A 19,605-nucleotide genomic window follows, 5' to 3' on the forward strand; every position below is an offset into this window, starting at 1 on the left:
GGTATTTTTGGAAGTATAGTTTATTAAGGCGGCCAAGCCATTTGCCAAACTTTTTGTTTGTCCTCTGCGTCGGCGCCGTCACTGTCACTTCACCGTTATCACAGAAATTCCCACGATTCCCACAATCACCAAAATCACCGCAATGAAAGTTTCCAATGGGACGCTGCACTTCCAGCTTCCCCCGTTTGCCGTCGTCCTTGCAAGAGAATCAGGAAGATTTTCCAGCCTGTTCTTAGCGTCCTCCGCCTTGCGCTTCCGGCTGTCTCCATCGGCCGTCATTTCTGCGAGGGTGAGTAGGCTTTCAAGCATGCGGCCAGCGTCACCCGCCTTGAACTTCCAGCTGTCCCTGTCCGCCGTCATCTCTCTGAGGCTCTCACGCATGCTTTCCAGCGTGCGACTGGCGTCCTCCGCCTTGTTCTTCCAGCCGTCCCTCTCTAGCGTCATCTCTGCGAGGGTGTTCTCTAGGCATTTCACCAGCTGGCTGCGTTCACTCGCCTCTTGCTTCCACTTCTCCAGGCTAGCTGTTGTTTCTGTAAGGATTGTATGACACAAGTTGTGGTGCATTCGACTCGTCTGCCTCAATCGAAGCGCTCTTTGCCATAACGTGCCAGGTCACTGGTCATATCAATGATGTCAGAAGTGTTTGGGGAAGGGGGAGGGAAGTTCCCTGTATTTCCCCCAAATATTTTACCAGGAATGTCTCAAATGCCTCAGGGGTAATCGCCCCCCTCTCCCTGTCTCAACGCCACTGCATCATGTCTTGACTTGAAGTTAAAGCAACAGCGTGAGCAGAAGGGACGACACTGAACGAGTTTCTAATATTGTGTCATTTTTGTTTAGGTCCAGACTTTCAAAACTATGATAATGCTGCTTTTGTGAAGATATGTGTATCGGAAAAACCCTAGCAACCACACGAAAGGTTTTACATTACTTATGCGAGTAAAAGTGGTGCACATTCACTTGCTTTTGTAAATCAATATTTCCTCTTCAATGGACATCTTCCCTGCATCTTTTTTTTGCACTTGAATTGCGCCGCACCTGGAACTACGCTGATGATTGCCGACATGATTTTACATAATTAAGATCTCGTTTTGCTATGGCCCGTTATATTACAGTTCAAGCTCTGCAGAAAAATCAGTTTTAAAAAGATACTTCAACACATCACTCTTTACTTTTCTAGTGCTGTCAGTAGTTTCGCATTTGCCTGAATTATTCATACATCATGTCAAAAATGCTTGCAGTTGGAAAGAACGAAGGAGGCCTAAAATCTTGACTTTATTGCAAGTTCATACTCTAAAGGAAACTAAGCCCATTTCATGTATCTCTTTTATACTTGCATCGTAGTGACCCAGAAAAATAGGGTTTATTGTGTCAATTCCACGTCCACCAAGACTGAATAGCCGATAATCACCCTCCAGTGTTAATCAGCTAGGAAGACCTCCATGATGCAATCTAAAGGAAACAAAACTGAGGTATCACTGAGGCTGCCGTGTGCAGGGGCGACATTTCAATGGCTGTTCATTTTTTGTTGTTCATTCCCACTTTGTCGGTAAACGATGGTGCAGTGAACACAGATAGTAGCTGTGCTTAATTAAATAAAATAAAAACAGCTTATTTTCATTTATGCCACAAACTTATCATGAAATCCCCGAAAACCGATCGCTCAACCTGCAGACCCGGTTGATTCAGCCATGCTTGATTTGGCCTTTTGTCGCGGGATGCCTCCATATTCGGCGAAGTCAGCACTAACTTAGCAACAGCTTGTCAAGTGGAGAGTAGCGCCAAAAATTGAACAGCTGCCTAAAGTCTCGACAATGGTAGAGCAAATTTCATCCCAGCACGGAAAGGTCTAGTAAGCCACGTGCTCGCCTGGGCTTTTATATTGTCCACGACTGTATCTTTCTAGCGGGCGAGTGGTCGCTCTGCCGAACAATGTTTCAAAACCGCGACCTCATGCTCTTGTGCTTTTGGCATTAGCTTCACTGATAGCCATTATAGGGGGCTGGATGGCGCATAGTCGCTCTCCAAGCAGGGCGCAAGTGAGCCACCGGAAGTTCGATGCTTGTCCCGGAAGTCTGCTGGGCTTCCTAGTGCATTCAGGTAATGTTTTGGTCCATGCTTTGCTGTATCAAATTTGAGTGGGTTTAAATATTCATGTCCTAGAATTAAATCCAGGGAATGAGGCATTTGAACTTGGGACATATACACACTTTATCAAGTAAAATCTCAAAACGTTTACATTGAATGGCTTCCCAGGATACTTCGACGGTCTGCACGCGCTCTTACTGCACAGCAAGCAGGCCATCTTGAGGTGACAAGCGAAATTCTAGCGCCCTTGACGCTTTTTGAACAAACACTCGGAAGGGTTACAAAGCCTGCCAAGCGCTCACTTCCGGGACAAGCCGCTTACTTCCTGTGGCTTCATACCTGTTTGCTGAATGCACCATCCAGCCCCCAAGGGGCGATCAGTGATTAGCTGCAGTCTCAGCTTAAAGCGATTGTCCGGTAAAAGTTTGTCTTTCAGAAATTTGCTTTTAGGAATATCATCAGCACAATATCCAAAGGCTTAATCCTCCGTCACACAAGTAATTCAATTTTAAACAGAGCCCAACTGCTCAGATTGCACCCGCAAAACACAGCGTTTTCGTTGGCAACGTAAGCTCCAACGTGACATCATAGAAAAAGAGTTACGACCGCTTTTGACTGTCGTCTCAGTAGAATAAATTCGCTCTAAGGATGGAAAAATTTACGATATTGACGGAACCTCAATTCTTTCACGATGATCTTTGTACGCATCATCGACCATGTTCATCAAAACGGGGAACAAGTCAACGCCTGCGCATCTGACGTTACCATGCCTGATGTGACGTCACGAAGTTGAAGTCAAAGTTTTGTACTGCTGTTAATATTTGATTTAGCAAATATTTTAAGGTCTTTTAATCAAATAAATATCACATCTGACTATATTTGGGCACTTTCTACGTCACCGGAGCAAAAACTCGGTAACTTCCGGTTACCTCTGGACAATCCTTTTAAGAGTGAACTGATTATGTATCCAGATCCTGCCTCGAGGCTTCAGTGAGTCGTTCCTGAAAACTGTGGCAAACCCATTTCATAGGAAGTTTTCGTTTATCATTTTCGCTGCCACGCAACGCTCTCCGCAACCACCTACTAGACCCGAAACTTTGCGGACAAACATGCGCTGTAGTGGGGTCTCCGTTGCAGAGCGTAGCGGGGTGAGACAAATGCTCTACAAACACTAGCCTTCTGTTCATTTTAATGGTTCAGGTTACGGTTACGGTTTATGTAAAAAGAAATAGGGAGTTTTAGTAGATCGCTTTGATAATTCCGGCAACAATAACAACGAAAAAATACTGGACGATACAAGCGCAGAGCCGTCGCGAAGTTCAGATATTGTTATCGGAGTGATTGAAACGATCAACTAAACACTCCCTAGTGTTTCATTATCGAGTATTGGAACAATCTGCTAAAACCCCCATTATAATTTCCGTTCCAAATTCGGTTACGAAAAAAAACAAAAAGCGCTCCTTAGCGGTTTTTAGTTTGTTCTACGGTTTGGGTCCCTGCTGTGTGAACAGAGTTGCTTGCCTTGTAGTCTGAGCTTGAGCATACAGCTGTGATTTTCCAGCTCGCCCGCGGACACCGCCGCGCCACAGCCCAGTTTGCAGGTCAACATCCGGTGCGGGCACGTCTTGACGTGGTCCTCGAGGGTGCGGCGAGGGCAGCGGTGCTTGCACAGGTTGTGAGGGCACGGCACCTCTTTGAACTCGCACTCGCCCAGGTGCGTCGTGTAAATGCTCGCGGCAACTCTGGCACTGCACCCAGGGCTGCGGCACTTCACCTGTGGCCGGAAGGACGACGAGGCTTTAAAGAGATCAAGAGAAAGAAGTCGGCGATGGGATGCCATGGATGACTTCGCTAGAGCCCTGCACGAAGAAAAGTGTGATCATCCACATCCGCAGACTTTGTGTGGGCAACCGAACAGCATCCGCAATATTCTTAACTTATTGTATACGCATCAGATCCGCATCTGCATACCTTGTATCCGCATTTACTGACCCGCAATCCGCGCATTCATGTTTAAGTATAAAACAAAGCGTGAATGAAAAGAACAAAAAAAAAAAGTATCTGGATGGTACCTTATAACTTATCAGCCGTTCGCTTATCTTTGTAAAATCGGAATACGGTGAAAGTCACCTTATCGGTTTTCTTCCGTCTTCCAAAAAATACGCTAACATATTTTTTTAATGACGTGCATGTTTTGTAACTATGAAGATTAATAAAGGACATAGTAATAACTTTGTGTTATTTTATTTAAATAAAATAACACAAAAGCCTAACGTTTCTCTATACTGCAGCCCTTCTGATGAAAACGAGTATAAGCGCTTCTTTCGTCGCCGAGACATAATCAGGTTGTTCGTTTGTTTCATAGATGTAGTCGCCCTTTCGGTAAACAAATTGGACTATCCAGGCCACCCTGATGTAATTCTGACGTCACCTGCCCCATACTTGCCCAGAGAAGCCACGTCACATTCGTAAACCATGGTGAACGTAACAACATTGTTGAACGCTCATGTTTCATAGGCTCATACATGCTCGCCATTCTCGCACGCTACGCACTACGCTGCTGCTTTAATTTTCTCGCCTTCTAGCCTGCTTCTTGCTCCTAGAGTCGGTCGATACGAAGGATTCCAATAATGACGTCGGCTATGTCGAAGGCTCCGTCGGCTCGAAACGCGGGTGGGAAACTAGGAAACTGGAGGCTGAAGCAGACTGAATGCGGTGGCAGCCAAGTCGTGAGTGCATGCAAGAGATGGCCGGAGTTGCGCCAGCGTGTCGCTAGGGGGCAGATATGGGAACGATATATGGAGAAGTGATGTAGACTACGTCACCGACCCTTCAAACATGGCGGCCTTCCTCGGTGGGCAGATGAGAGGGTCCTCGAAAAAATCGAATTTATCCACGAAACTCACAAATTGTTTACAAAACCAATTGATCAAATTGCCTTATGTATGCACCATGCTTAATCGAACCACTAATAGTTTATGGCACGGTTACTTTATTAAAATCAGTATAGAAACAAGTTAAAGACTCGGCACGCACCTTGACATTTCCTAGCATGTTCCGGATAAGTGGATGGGCGGGCACGAGGGAGGCAGCCTGCACAGACACACGGCACAGGGGACAGGTGCTGTTCGTGCGCAGCCACACCATGATGCAGTCCTTGCAGAAGACGTGCCGGCAACGACACTCCACGGGTTCTTGCAGCAAAGCACGGCAGATGGCGCAGGTCAGCTCGTCGTCCAGTGGAGGGTCGCAGTCCTCCGGGAATATTTCGGGAACTGCATTGTAAAGTCCCTTGAGGAAATTTGCATTCCGCAATTTAGGTGCACTTTGATCGCTTGCTATTCGTCTCACTGAATACTTTCTTGGTTTTATTTAAAAGGTTATACAATCCTGTTTCCTCAGCTATAAGTTATGTTCGTCGCGAATAGGGAGGCCCAGACTCTCAATAGCTCCGCTAGTTCCCAATTCGTGAAAAGACCGTTACAGATAACACGGGTTCTATGATGCTGTCTTTATAGGAGCAAAACTGAACGAGGGCTTTTTAAAGAAAAATTATTTAATTAGTTTTATACAGCTCCCCAAAAATTTTCCTAAATCGCAAATTATCAGCACAAATATTTTCTTGATTATATTTACTTGACTTAACTACACTTGCCATTCTTGGCACTTTTTTTTTATATTCACGAAAATTTCCAAACGCACTGACAAGATATTTTATTTAAAACATGGCAATATTTTGTTTTAGATGATGTGAGTTCTCATTTTGCTTAACGGGCAATTGAACGATCAGTGATAAGGTGTGAAACCCGTAAGATATGCGTCTATGTGAACGAGGGCTTTTGCTAATTTTTGAAGTAATGTAGTAGCAGCCTGTCAAAATTTACAGTCCTTGGTGCATTTGCTTTATGGACATATTATTAAATTAAAGGCATCTAATGAACCTGATTGTAATAAATAGACATACCGTAATATCCCGAGAGATAGCCACGTTGAATTTTACCATTGAAAACTGTTCCAACAAACGGATGCTGTCTTTACTATTAAGCATGAGGGGGGACGTTTGTCAGCGAAGTCTTCGTTGTCCATCCCCCTTTCTATGTATCCTCCTCATGTTTAATTACGGTTACCAACACGCTCGTTTTGTATTAATGTCTTTACTAGTTTCGCCAGAAATCTGATTGTGTACTTTTGAGAGCGGTTTTGTTTTCAGTGCCTCTTCTGCTGTTGAGGGAGTAGAGGGCGCTGCTTTTCTTTTCCTCTTCCCTCTCTTTTTTGTATGAAGAGGAATAAAATAAACTAAAGATGTTTACAACTCCCTGTAATGCCGAATCAGAGCGCAGCTTTTGAGGGGGAGGAGGGAATGGTACGGAGAGGAGCGTATGCCCCTCTCCTTCTTCCATATCTTCTCGTCCTCCATTTCTCCTCCTCCCCCTCCCTCGTGACCCTAGTGACGTCACTCGTGAAGGCCGTGACCTTTACGAGTGAAGGTCGTGACCTTCGTGACATCGCTCGAAACTTGAAAATCCAAAGCAAACCGGGTGAAAATAGGCTAACTTCCAATGTGCAATGAAGAAGTTGAAAAAAAAAGACTAGTTTGAGGTTCTGTGATTTACGAAACTTATGATCGCAAGGAGGAGCGATGAACCAAATGCGACTGTCCTTCCCAGTCAGAGATGTTCGCGTATCTTCCGCCGTGGCTAAGCAACGCCATTTCTGCCGAGGTCACCGTCGGCCAGGAACCTGCAATTAGTAAAAATGTATTTCGGTGCCTTAAAAAAAAAAAAGAAGCAAATTAGGTTTCAAACAGGGGTGGGGCATCTCTCGAGAAATTACGGTATATCATCTACATATTAAATTCCCCTCGTGATTGGCATCCGGGCTTCTCGTTTAAATAGAACTTAGATAATCTAAAAGAGTGAATGAGTTTCCTGGTTCAAAAACTCAATCAACCTCACCTCTCCTATGAAGGTCAGGGTGAGTGAGGGTGAGTCATGGCCCTCATGAGTGAGGTTTGCCGAGGTATGCTGGGGACAGTGGCAGGGTTTTGCCACCGCTCTCGCTGGTCTCGCGCTTCCAGGGACGTATGAGCAATGAAAACAGCCGTTTTCATCATTTTAGTTTGGGTTTGGTGATGTGTGCGTCTCAAAGGCTATGTGAGAACGTTGTAGTCGTCCTCGAAGTTATTCGAACTCCCAGGGGTGACACGCAAGGTGGTGTGAAATCGCTATCTCAACTTCACAAACAACAACGACGGTCATGACTCATGACGGTGCCGAGAAGCGGCGGTATAACTCCGAGCGAGATTGGTTTGATGTTGGTGGTTTGAGTTCAAGGTGGGGAATCAGTTGGCCGGTATGTTACTGCCACAGCTGACAAAGGAGTTGACACGAGGGGTGCAGAAAAGATGCCGAGAAGGTCCACTTCGTGCCGGAAAGACCTTTGGCGTCGTCAGGTTTGTAGAGCCAGCCATTCGATGCCGCCGAGAGACGGAAAAACGTGTTATGTGTCTCGTAATTTCCCTGCTGGGTTAGTATTTTTGACTCTCGTGCACAGTGTGTGTGTGTTTGTTTTTTTTTCTTATGATGCCAGGGAATAACTCTTTGTCACTGCTCATTTCAATGACACAGTCAAAACGCCCGATAATCATTGCATTCAGTGAGACTTCCTTGGCATAAAGTCAATAAAACATATCCGTTTTTTTTTTTTGTTTTTTTTTTTAACGAAAGCGCTATGTTTTTATGAAAAATGCATGGCCGCGTCTAATGCGAGCAATTTGCGCTAGCCATTTCAGTTTAACCTGGACCTCTTCGGACCCCTGAACGTGGCGTTCAGAGTCCGTTTACGTGCCGCGATGTTTTCTTCAGGACTGACACGCCGTTCGCCGCCAGTTGTCTCAGCGAAGTTGTACACGCTGCACTTGAATTTCTATATGATTGTGTATACAATCTCCACAATTATTCATTACCAAATTTTCAAAAAAAAGAAAAGGAAACGTGAGATAGAGTAATTTGAGCCCTGGGGAAGTGTTAAATAGCCATGGCGGCCTCTAAAAAAACAAAAGAAATTAGGTAATTAATACCTAATTAACTAAAATGTTTTAACAAAATTTTTTTTATTTTTTTCACTTGTGAGCACATAATATAATTAGAGAATTGAAGCTTGACCCCAATATGATCCAGCCCTGCCATCAAAGTTTGATTATAAAATTCGTAGTAGGAGCCATAGAGTTATTATAATGTACGCTAGAGGTTCAACTGGCGCTAGTGTCTATGCGACTTCCGTGACGCAAATTGAAGCAGACAGCAACCAGTCTACTTTTGCGGTGCTCCTGTGCATTCCTATGGGAAAACGCGCGTGCATTTTGTCTCTTCGCCTGAAAATAACACGGAACACTTTGGTTATTTGGGTCGTACCGAATAGTATACACCTTGATTAACACTGTAAAAGTGTAATTGCTTTAGTTAGCGCATTTTTCTTCATCGGTGAACGATGCTTAACTTCGCTACATTTCAGTCCAAAAAGTGTTCCGCAGAAGGTCTGTAAGAACAAGCGACGACTCAAAGCAAAATTGCAATCGAATGGAATATAGAGTGTGTTCAAGGTTCACCAGCATTCCGGTGACGCTTATATATTGATAATATGCCAGTCCTGTCACTATATGAAAATGACCCCGTCGTGCATTAGCGGATAAAAACATTCAAACCGTAGAGAATGAAGTCCGTGGGCTATAAAAGGTGTCTCTTCGTATTGTTTTCTCTGCCGGGCAGCTTTTATCGGGCACTTGGGCTTAAAGATTTCGACCGTGCGGGTGATATTTTGAACGTAGTACAAACATCTTCGCTCAGAGTAGAAAGAATAAAGGATACGTATTTAAAATCGGAATAGATTACGTGGCGTTCAATTTATTTTGATCGTACATGCACAAGTAGTTACTGATCCGGTGTTACTGCGTAGTTCTTGCCGTCTTCCTTAATTTCCAGATGTTCTTCGTTCGTTTGGCACGTGTATCCCTCATGCTGAAAAGCGCCGACGTCGTGTTCGCGCTAACAGTGTCCGACAGTGCACATAAATACTCGTACCAAGCCGTTTTAGCACCGTTTTTAATGCGATGAATTTGAAAGAAAAACACCGTAACTGACCAATTTTTTCGTCGGCCTGACTGAAAAATGTTCCAAGCTACCTAGTACGTACGAATTATTTGGGATATTTGCTCTTATGATCGAGCGCAGAGAGAAAATGCACTCACTTTTTCGCATAGGAATGCATTACCGGAAGCCTGTTTTGGACTGGTTGCTGTCTGCTTCAATTTGCGTCAGCACACTAGCGCCACTGGAACCTCTAGCGTCAAGAAATGCCGCCTTGGTGCACGGCGTCAAACCGAAACTAAGCTAGAAAGAGTGCCGGCAAAGTTATCACTCCGCCCTTCCGGCCCCCGTGGATCGTCGTTATCGCAGCCAGCTTCGCCCAAGCAAGTGGAGCCGGCCGCGAAGCGATAACTTTACCGGCGCTTTTTCCTGTTTAGTTTCGGTCCGACGCCATTTACCAAAGTGACATTTCTCGACCCCGTAGCGCCTACTAGGAATTTGTTTAATATCCAAATTTGACGACACGGCTAGACCATATTGTGGTCGATATTCAATCCTCTAAACACATTATGTGCCCTCAAGTGAAAAATTAAAAAGTTAGTTAAAACATTTTAGTTAATTAGCTAACTAATTACCCATTTTCGCCTTTCTTCTAGAGGTCGCCATGGCTATACACTCCGTGCGACGCGACTGGCGCGCCGCCGCGCGGCCGGTACCGAAGGTAGGCAGTGAGAACCCCAGAGAAAACGAAACCGAAACCACGCCGCGTACGTTGGTACGCATTGAAGTCGAAGCGGTGCGGTTGCGCTGGGTTCACAGCATGAAGTGCTGCCTGTGCTGCGTCATTAAGTGCTTCAATAGTTATGCGTCGTATCTCGTGGAGACAAAGTTTCACAGTTTTTCACCTCGCCGATGTTTTGTGGGACAGCGACAACGATGAAGCCGTGCCGTACGACGCGAGAAATTTGGTCTCCCGATCATGGCTGCCACTGTGTCGGCACGGCTGACATATTCTACACTGCCGCTTTGCGCTCTGCGTTTGTTTGCGTATCAGTGACGCCTACATGTGTCAGCGGCGATGGGACGAACTGAAGTGCCATCCCACACTCGCGGGTATGCAGTGCCAATTTCGTTGGAGGAATGCCCTCCAAAGAAGTTTCGTCCCCATCGTACGTGTCGATGATATTTCCGGACAAGTATGGCATGCAATCTGTACTTCATGAAGAAAGATTCTAACGCTAAAAAAAGTGACAAATATAAATCTAAAGAAAACAACAATGAAACTCGGAATCACTGGAGAATCGAAGTTTGAGTATGGAAGTTTATGTGGTGTGCTTTCTTTCTTGATCAGCCTCCTTTTGGATGTGGAAACGCTGACACCCCGAGTTCTGTAGACAACATTTTTTTTATTCTCGGCTTTAGAGCCACCTATCGCAAAGTGGTTCGAACTGGAAGTACCGCCTACCGGTCCCTTCCTACCCGTAAAGTCTGCACCTCCCACGATGAGTGGTATTACCTGACAGCCTTTGACGGTCAAAGCCAGTTCCCATTTAGTTACGCCGCCCAAACTAAATTTCCACCTGGTTTCGCTATGCCAACTCTTTTTGTTATAACATGTGTTGTGCCAAGTGACGGTCATGTCAAAGTACCTGTGCGCCGAAAATCAGCCCCTCGCACAACAGGTTATTACACAACAGCTGACCGTAAAAGCCCTTGGCGGCCAAACCGTGTGTTGGCCGACAACTTTGCTTTCTCGGCTTTGAAACCACCTTTCGTAAAGTTGTTTCAATTGGAAGTACAGTCCACTAGTTCCTTCCTACCTCTAAAGTCTCCACCTCCCCCGACCAGTGGTATTCTCTTGACAGCCTTTTCATGGTCAAAACCGGTTCCCTTTGAGTTACGCCGCCCAAACCAACTTTTCACCTGATTTCCCTATGCCACCTTTTTTTTTTTTTTTTGTATAATAAGTGCTGTGTCATGTTACTGTCAAGTCCAAGCACCTGTGTGCCCAAATCTGCACTTTGCACAGCCCGCTATAACACAACATTTTGGGTCCAATATTGGATATCCCGTACAGCTTTATTTCTTTTTTCGTTATAAACATAACTTTCACGCCTGCTGTCCTAAAGAAACTTGGCACTCTTCGTGCACAAACTTAGTGAACATCTCACTCGCCTCCAAATATCATCGTTCCAGCAGTCCTAGGTTTACAGCGACGAGCGAAATAAATTTCGCACTCAGAGCAATTATGGTGGCGGCCGTCTTGTTTTTTGGGAAAATTGCTCCAACTTCTTTTTCCGCCGCGACTAGAGAAATTACCCCTAATAACGACCCAAACTCAATATATAAGAAGTGGAGAACAGCAAAATGCCCTTCTGCCCCAGCACTTATGCAACGTCACCCTCAACTTATGGGCTCAAAAAGCAAAGGTTTCGTACGTGCGCGCTTCCGCCGCCACAGCTTGGCATGCGAAAAGGCGCCGCAGGCTGCTGAACGCGCCTCGCAGTCGAACGCCAGCTCCTCCGCTAGCGGCGCTGCGCGCGTTTTTCAAAGCGCCCCCTATAGTTCCCGCACGGAGTGTATAAACACCTCCCCAGGGCTCCAATTACTCTATCTCACGTTCCCTTTCTTTGGAAATTTGGTGCAGCAAAAAAAAAAAAAAACACACCCTGCATTTTTTCGTTTTTTTTTTTTTTTTTTATTTTAGTTTTATTAGGTAGAAAAGAAAAGCAAACACGGCTTTGCTAGTGCTGTGAATATACGTTTTGAGCTGACGTTTTCTTCGATATTATTACTGTAATAGTAATATAATGGTAGCACAAGAACGTTTGCGCCGGTTCCATTTTTAATCTGAGTACTTTTATTTACGTTTTCGCTCGATACGATCGGTGCCAATGGCTGCCCAGCAACAATGTCGTGTGACGGGCTTTTGCGTTCATGTGTTTTGATGCACAAATATCGCCGCCGCGTATCGTCAGGTTGGTCAGGTGGTGCATCATGCAGAGCGCCGCGTGGCGCCCAGTTTCACCGCTTATAAGTCCCCTGCTGTAGCCCAAGCAGGCATGTCGACCGTGGAAAACACACCGGCGTACCACTGCAGTCGAGCCAGTCGAGCTGCAACTGTCGAGGTCGCTTCCCGATGAGTACGCGCGACGCCGCCGCGAGAGGCGCGCGTGTCGGACGTAATCAACAGTTGTTGAAAGAGGGTGTGAAGGATTGTGCCACTCGTGCACGATCGTGCCCGGGAAAAAGCGAGCGGTGCATTTTCGGCGACGAGTAGAGACATCGTGATAAGGACAAAGCCGTCGCTGTGTGTACGATTGCCGCCGCTCGTTCTCCGATACATTAAGATATACCAGTGATTGTGACAACGACGAAATAACGCGGCGAGTTCACGTGGATACTGGTGCAGACGCGGACGTTGAAAGGCTATCTTGACTTCTAGAACCCAGGCGATAAGAACGCGAGTTTCGCGTCCGACTTCCTACGATCGCCCGACACACGGATGGGGACATATCGCATTTGTTCGTGGATGAAAATGCGACATAATTAGGTGGTGGTAGCTTCTTGAGAAAGATGCGCTTGCAAAATTTAAATACATAGATTCGAAGAAACTGAATTCAGTCGTTGATACGTTACCTCTCCCCAAATGAAGCAATTTGCAGCAATTACTTCTAAAAGTATATGAGTTGAACTACGAAGTACAGAAATAAACACATAAAAATTACGAGCTAATAAAATTAGTACAGTATTTAGAGTAGGGCAACTGAATTACGTACGAGTCTGGTCCGCGTCCATTCTTTGCAGGCTTTCTAACGTTGAGGCTTTCCAAGCTTTCCAAGCTTTCGCTTCTGTATAGTTTCGGAATTGTCCGGTTGCCGGATATGCATAGTCCCTCCTACATCACCAGGCAGCGCTCCGTGTCTTCCGTTTCCTTCCGCGCGCCGTTTTCGTCTGCATCCGTGAGATGTTCCAAGCAGCAGCTTGGGGAGTTCTTCCTGGTGTGTTCAAGACGTTTGCATCGACTGACGACTATGCTCGATCGTATCTTCTTCTCCGCAAAGTCGACAGGTTGGGTCGCCCTCGTACAGCTCACACCACAGTGGCTCACACCTCCGGCTCTGGGTCCCGTTCGTGCCTGAAAAATCAGGGCGCTGGCTCTGTCCCCCCTGTACCGGCGGTCTGGTTCACTATTGTCTATTGTGCTTTCCGTAAAGCTCGAGGCTCTGTTTCTCCTAGGTCGTTTTGGCCCATTCTCTCTCCACCACTGATCAATGACAATCGCTGGATCGCGCATCCCCGCTACGGCTCTGTCCCCGCTCTGCGAGTGCGGCCACCGGACGGCCATCTTGCATGGAGCTTTTTTTCGTTTTGCTAGCGTTGCAGAGGCTGGCGGCAGCGTGCTACAATACGTTTTCTACTCGTTCGTCGTCATTCTCCGAAGACGTTCTAAAGATCCTATGTGAGCCGTGATACATTGCCGTTGAGAACACGTAAAAAGTTTTACGAACGCGCAGAGCTGCAGGAAAAGGGCACAGCTCGTCGAAAGTAAGTTTCGCCGACGGCTCGCGGGCCAAAGGAGAAGAAAGACAAGTTTTTCATCTCCACAGTGGCGTCTGGTGTAAAAGGCAAGCGATTAATTGGTCTAACAAGCACGTAGCTTTCACTTGTAGAGATTAAAACCCTGTCTGAAGCCCATGCATTTCACTGTCCTCACTGAACCAAAGAATTTAGTGTCCATAATAGGTGGCGCACGTTCTTTCCACGAGCCAGCAGCCGCGGGTGTGCACGAGCACACGCAACGAAAATGACGTCAAAGACCTCCATTCGCGCTTAAAGAGGCGATGCAACGAGTTTTGTATTTTGCGGAAATACCGCTTAGAGCGGATCCCTGACGTTAATGACCTGTGAAACACCCATTCGTTTTCCACCCCACGCAATCAAAGTCGCAGAAAAAAAATAAAGAAAAACAAGCAGAGTTCACCCCCTCAACTCGCAGCCAGAACAAGCGGCCACGCGTGATCTGGATGTTCTGCAAGTGCGCCGCCATCTTGAATTGACTTCACTTCCAGTATGGACGAGAACATTGTTTTGCCTTTGCCACGCCAATGGAAGGCATTTAGGGTATAAGCGTAAACTTCACGCTTTGTCGTTTTGCCTCCCCTTTATTTTTTTACCATTTGCAGGTTGAAACGTTGGATTATTTTTTCGTCGCCCATACCGGATATGCCTATTAGGTGACTGGAGACGAGAGTAGACAAAAGGCACAGGACAGGCGCTGCGTTCCAGACATTGTTATGGTTCGGCTGTTGTCGTCATTGCAGCGATTGGACACAGGACACTACCCGAATGCTTCTCGAGCTATAGATTATCACGAGCCCAAATCGAGTGCCGACGCAATGCTCGGGTCCAATCTATGAGCCGCATTAAAATATCGTCACTGGGCGGTACTGCTACCGCCCAGCTACGTCATCAGGTTTTGCGAAGGAGAGATTAAATGAAAACGCTCGGTTTTGTCCTCGAAATTACAGTGCAACAAAGGAGTTTCTTGGTCAGTGGCGTTGCGTGCGAGTATCCTTGAGTCCCACTAGTGCCAGTAAGCTCGTGTAAAGTGAAAAACATTCCAATTGAATATCGTTGCACCGTCCCTTTAAGAGGGCAGTGAAATGCATGGGCTTCGGGCCAAAGGGGAATAAAGACAGGCTTTTTATCCCTACAAGTGAAAGCTACGTGCTTGTTAGACCAATTAATCGCTTACCTTTTACACCAGACACCACTGTGTAGATGAACAACTTGTATTTATTCTCATTTGACCCGAAGCGCATACATTTCACTAGGGCCATGAAACGAATTTTGGGTTGGGATGAATGATTTTAAATTGGGACTTTACTAATCGCATATCGTTTAGTTGGCCAAAAGAAAGAGGCTAGAAAATCAAATGCCAGTTTTTCGGTACGAACATTTGAAAATATAGCGGACTGTTTTGTACCTTCTTGTCTTCGAAAGCTCTCCGCCTTTTTACTATGATACATCCGCGGTTCCAAAAGCGCGTCACCGGCGCCAAACTGACGTCAGCAGAGACCAGCTCAAGCATTGGACACGAGAACTGCGTCACTCGGACGTATGCGCTCGTCAACAATCAATCCGTCGACGAATATTTGGATTCGCGTTCGTGGCCAATGAGTGCCCTGACGGAACTTATTGTCACTGGGGAATGACAAGTTCTATGGTGTGCATAAAAAGCACGGTGGAAGCTAGGAGTCATCGCACCGGTGCCGAAGGAGTGTCACGACCACGTGATTTCACAATTCGCATTTGAGTTGAGGATTAAAGCTAAGGAGGAAAAGTAGGAAAATCGTTTCATGACCCCTTAACCGCGTCATTTTGATTGCGTGTGCTCGCGCGCACCGGCGGCTGCTGGCTCGTGGAAAGAACGTGCACCACTTATTATGGGCACTAAATTCTTTGGTTCAGTATCCCTTTAACTTGCATTCCGTAGTGCCACTAAATAAGCTACGCTTCAGAGTAACGGCACTTGGCCATATTGTGTCTTAAAATCATGGTTGCCAGTTATCTGAAGCTTTATCTGAAATCACAGGAAATGCTTTTCCGCCCTCCACAAATGTTTAAACCGATCGCGACAGAGCAAAGCAATATTACATGACCTTCCTAACACCGAATCTAATGCTGAGGAAGTCTCACTTTTGAATCATGACGATCGGCCGTTGCGTCTGTTCTGCATACGAGCCAAAATGGCGGCGCCCACAACAATGTCGGGGAACGGAGTGCCGATACTCTAAGCGCAGCTTATTTAGTGGCTCTAGCATTCCGCATTGACTCCCTGCTCGCTCAAGAGCGTCATGGTGCCGAAGGCGGCATTCACTGACGGCCACCCGTTCCTGCCCAGCACGAGCTTACGATTAGCTTCCACAACGCTTCTGCAACATATGCATTGCACACCACCAAGACTAAAGCATGGAACACATGAGCGGTAAAACTGAGGTGCGCGGCATTTGCCGCTCGCGTGCCCTACCGCTGCTCCCTACCGCGGTACCGCCGGTACCGCGGTAGGTTTTTGTTTGGAAATTTACGGTTCGCGCGTGCCATGCCACTTGTTATGGCAAAGAATTGTAAGTTCTGCTTGTCTACCTTGTGTCCAGCAGTTGACAGTCCGTTACTTGTCGTCGGCGTCTTCCAGAGAATCGAAACAGATACAGCATTTTTCGCACTCGTTGACGCATTTATTCAGTCATTTGCATAACAAGAAAAAACACTCTAAACAAACGTTGCTATGCGGAAAAATAAATTAATAATGCGCGCAGTATTTACGTTAGCAAGAGGTGCTACAGTGAAGATACAATGTGCGGCACTGTTAGCGCGAACAGGACATAGCCTTTTCACTTTGAAAGGCTATCGGCGCGCACCAACTATTACCCTATTACTGCCTAAGTTCGCCAAGTGACTGTTTAAAGTTTCGTAAACCTCAGACGCAGATATGGCGCGAGAATATCGGTCTTCGCGATTGAAAAACACAATAGTCATGTCTCGCTAACATGGTCGATCGTTTCGGCCACGCCGCTATAAATGTCATATTTTCAGGGACTGATATGTGTCCCCATACAATTCTAACTCGTCACGTTAAATAAAGAAACCCGAAGCACGTACTATGGACAGCTAGCTTGAGAGCGGAATGGATAAATACATGTTTTTTTTCATCTTTTTATTATGGTCTCTGTAAAGACAAACTCAAAAAAATGGGGGGAGGGAATATATTAGTGAGGCAAAAAAGAATAGTAAAGCTCTTCGGTTACGGATTTTACCCAGAGCTGCACCATTGTCAGATATGGCAATGGTGACTCAATGGTTACAATTTTCAGGGGTTTCCAGACTGAATCACTTGCAGTTCTTTCCCTTTCCCAGTTGCAGATGACAAAAATGAACAACATACCACCTTCATTGTTTATTCTTTGTGATCTTGGCAGTGATTCAAGATTATGGATGACCAACATTATGGACAATTGTTTTGGAAACTGGAAATGTCCATATTAAAGAGAAAATATTGTAACAGCAAACAGAAATGTCTGTTTCCGTGGCATGAAAACACAATAATCATAATTTCTGATATGTATTACACAGAAGCAAACCCAGTGTGAAGTAAATATGCAGCCTTGCCGGAGAATTGTATGCAAACAGCCCTATCGGTGAGGTATGTCTAAGAAGTATTTAAATGGTTATTGTTTGTGGAATCTCAAATACCAACCTGAACGTATATTACGATAAAAACATCAATTCTTCAACCTGTGTAATAAGACAATAATGCAAAATTGTAGTGGGTCAGATATTGTCCACCAAAACTTGAGATCTTAAGAGGGGGCGCACCTCAGACTCTCCAACTCTCCAAGTACGTAGTTTGAATTCTAGCTGCCAAGGGTCCTGGAATCACTGGTTCGAAGCAACAGATAATAATAATAATAATAATTTTTATTTGCACGAGAAAGTTTGTCCACTCAGTGGCGTGCAAGGCTAAACAGAAAGGTTAGTACCTTTACGCATGTGCGCCTGCTAGCCCGCTCCCTCGCCCTCCCACCTAAAAAAAAAAACTGCCAAGAGGTTGTTGGCCACCAGCAGGCTAACGTGTCTAAACAAAGTGGATGCTCAGAGGCTTATGTTAGCCTATGATCTTTCTCCATAAAAATCGTGCAAGGAGCAACCTGCTGACGCAGTGGACAGCATTGTCTCTCGAGGGTCTCAAGAAGCACAGCCAAAAGATTTCATGCCTAGTTGAAAGCTCGTGTCATTCTGACTGTTCCATGTAAATAAACAGTTAACACAATGAATTGTAATTCGGGCAAACTTATTTGTTGCTTACTTACAAGCCTGAACTAAAATCTTTAGAGACTTAATAATGTGTAGACCTAGCTCTCTGTAGACCACTATGGTATTTCTCATTTCTCTTGGCCTCTTGATGAGCTTCCGATACCTGTCGCTTGCGCCGTCAAGTTGAACCACGAGTTGAACCAGGTTTTCTTGGTGTGGCCACCGAGATTTTATGATGCCCATGGGATGGACCAGCCACTTCATTGTTCTTTCTCATTTTTCCTGTATGTGTGTTCTCTATTTTCTCAGGATCTGCACAGGACAATGTAAGAATACATTAGTTTGTCTCGTCACAACACACACACTTGCAGAAGAGAAACAGGGCTATGAAACATTGCATAGTGCTGCTCCTACTATCTTTTTGTTTTTGTTATAATCCTCTTTGCCCCAGCCACTCTCACTTTACATTACAGTTGATCGTAGATTAGACTGCATAGATCACTATAACAGAACCTAGCATGCTGATGGTTACATATTCAGCTTGATAGGTTGGCCAGCAATCAAGCGCACTTCACAAAAAGGTTGCCACGGACACTACCTTTTGTCTATTGGGGTTCCCTGTCCCTGAGGCTTGTTGGAGTGATTTTCATCCCTTGAGAATCTGTACGGATACACAAAAAAAGAACACATAATGCCAATGATGGAATTTTATGTGCAACAAACAAAAAAAAAAAAAAAAAAAGCCTAACGCGAGTTTTAATTGTTTTGAGGGGAGTGCGTTGGGAGGTGTAAAAACTTTCGAGAGAATTACACATGGAAGGACGGATAGCACATCTCGCGATCAAGCTCTGCTGTCTACATTCCGCCCTTCTATGCGTAATTCTTTCAAGATTTTAAAAGTGTCTTTAAAAATTAAATTATGTTACTATCCATCTTTCTATTTATTTCTGAGAGAAATAAAACGTGGCAAAACTAGTCGCAGGGCTGTAAAAGATTCTACACGAGATAATTAAATTAATAAAAACGGGCAGATATTATAAGATGAACTCTGAAATATTCTAGAACTGGGAGAATATTTGTATATAGACTACAATTTACTCGACGGGGATCTACACTGCTGTGCAGAAATTGACGAGAGTTAGAGCAGGTGATATTTCGCTAACAGTAGTCTACAGATCATAAAATATTTGCAGGACGGTCTTCATCCACAAAACCACGTGCGAACACTCGCCGAAATGTGTGCGTCGCAATGAAATCACAGAGACATTTTGTAAATTTCAAAAATGAAATGATATATTCAATTACCTAAAAGAGTACAAGACCCCCAAATGGTGCAATTTGTGGCTGGAAGATCAGCTTAGGAAAAGTTTCAATCGGGGTGAAAAATTTCAAACTCACCGTCGTCAGTTGGGATCCGAACGAACGGGTGCTTCTTGTTCCCGACGCTGCTTGGGCACGACTTTACGTAACCGCACAAATGAGGTGGTTCAAAGACACGAAAAGCTTTCCACTTGCCCGAAAGTGCGAGGCTCGCGCAATGCGATGACCGACGCTTGACGCACCGAAGGCGAGCGAAAGCGCGAAAGCACCGAGCAGACCCACGGACGCCTCCACA

General features: G+C 45.4%; 1 protein-coding gene across 4 annotated transcripts; it reads right to left on the minus strand.

The window, feature by feature from the left end:
• Positions 1-2: 2 nt before the first annotated feature.
• LOC115313247 (RING finger protein 151) lies at positions 3-18,170 on the minus strand. 4 transcript variants are annotated; one of them, XM_042294506.1, is made up of 5 exons: positions 18,154-18,170; positions 6,707-6,828; positions 5,125-5,363; positions 3,610-3,862; positions 3-530 (listed from the first exon to the last, which is right to left on the minus strand). In XM_042294506.1, the coding sequence occupies exons 3-5, from the start codon at positions 5,233-5,235 to the stop codon at positions 85-87; spliced, it is 810 nt and encodes a 269-aa protein (XP_042150440.1). In that variant the 5' UTR covers positions 5,236-5,363; positions 6,707-6,828; positions 18,154-18,170; the 3' UTR covers positions 3-84. The 4 variants fall into 4 exon arrangements, with proteins under 4 accessions (XP_042150440.1, XP_042150439.1, XP_029828045.2 ...); XM_042294505.1 differs by lacking the exon at positions 18,154-18,170 and adding an exon at positions 12,953-13,023; XM_029972185.4 differs by lacking the exons at positions 6,707-6,828; positions 18,154-18,170 and adding an exon at positions 12,953-13,374.
• Positions 18,171-19,605: the final 1,435 nt, after the last annotated feature.

Source organism: Ixodes scapularis, unplaced genomic scaffold (genome assembly GCF_016920785.2).
Source record: "Ixodes scapularis isolate PalLabHiFi unplaced genomic scaffold, ASM1692078v2 PGA_scaffold6__148_contigs__length_123643588, whole genome shotgun sequence".
NCBI lineage: Eukaryota > Metazoa > Arthropoda > Arachnida > Ixodida > Ixodidae > Ixodes > Ixodes scapularis.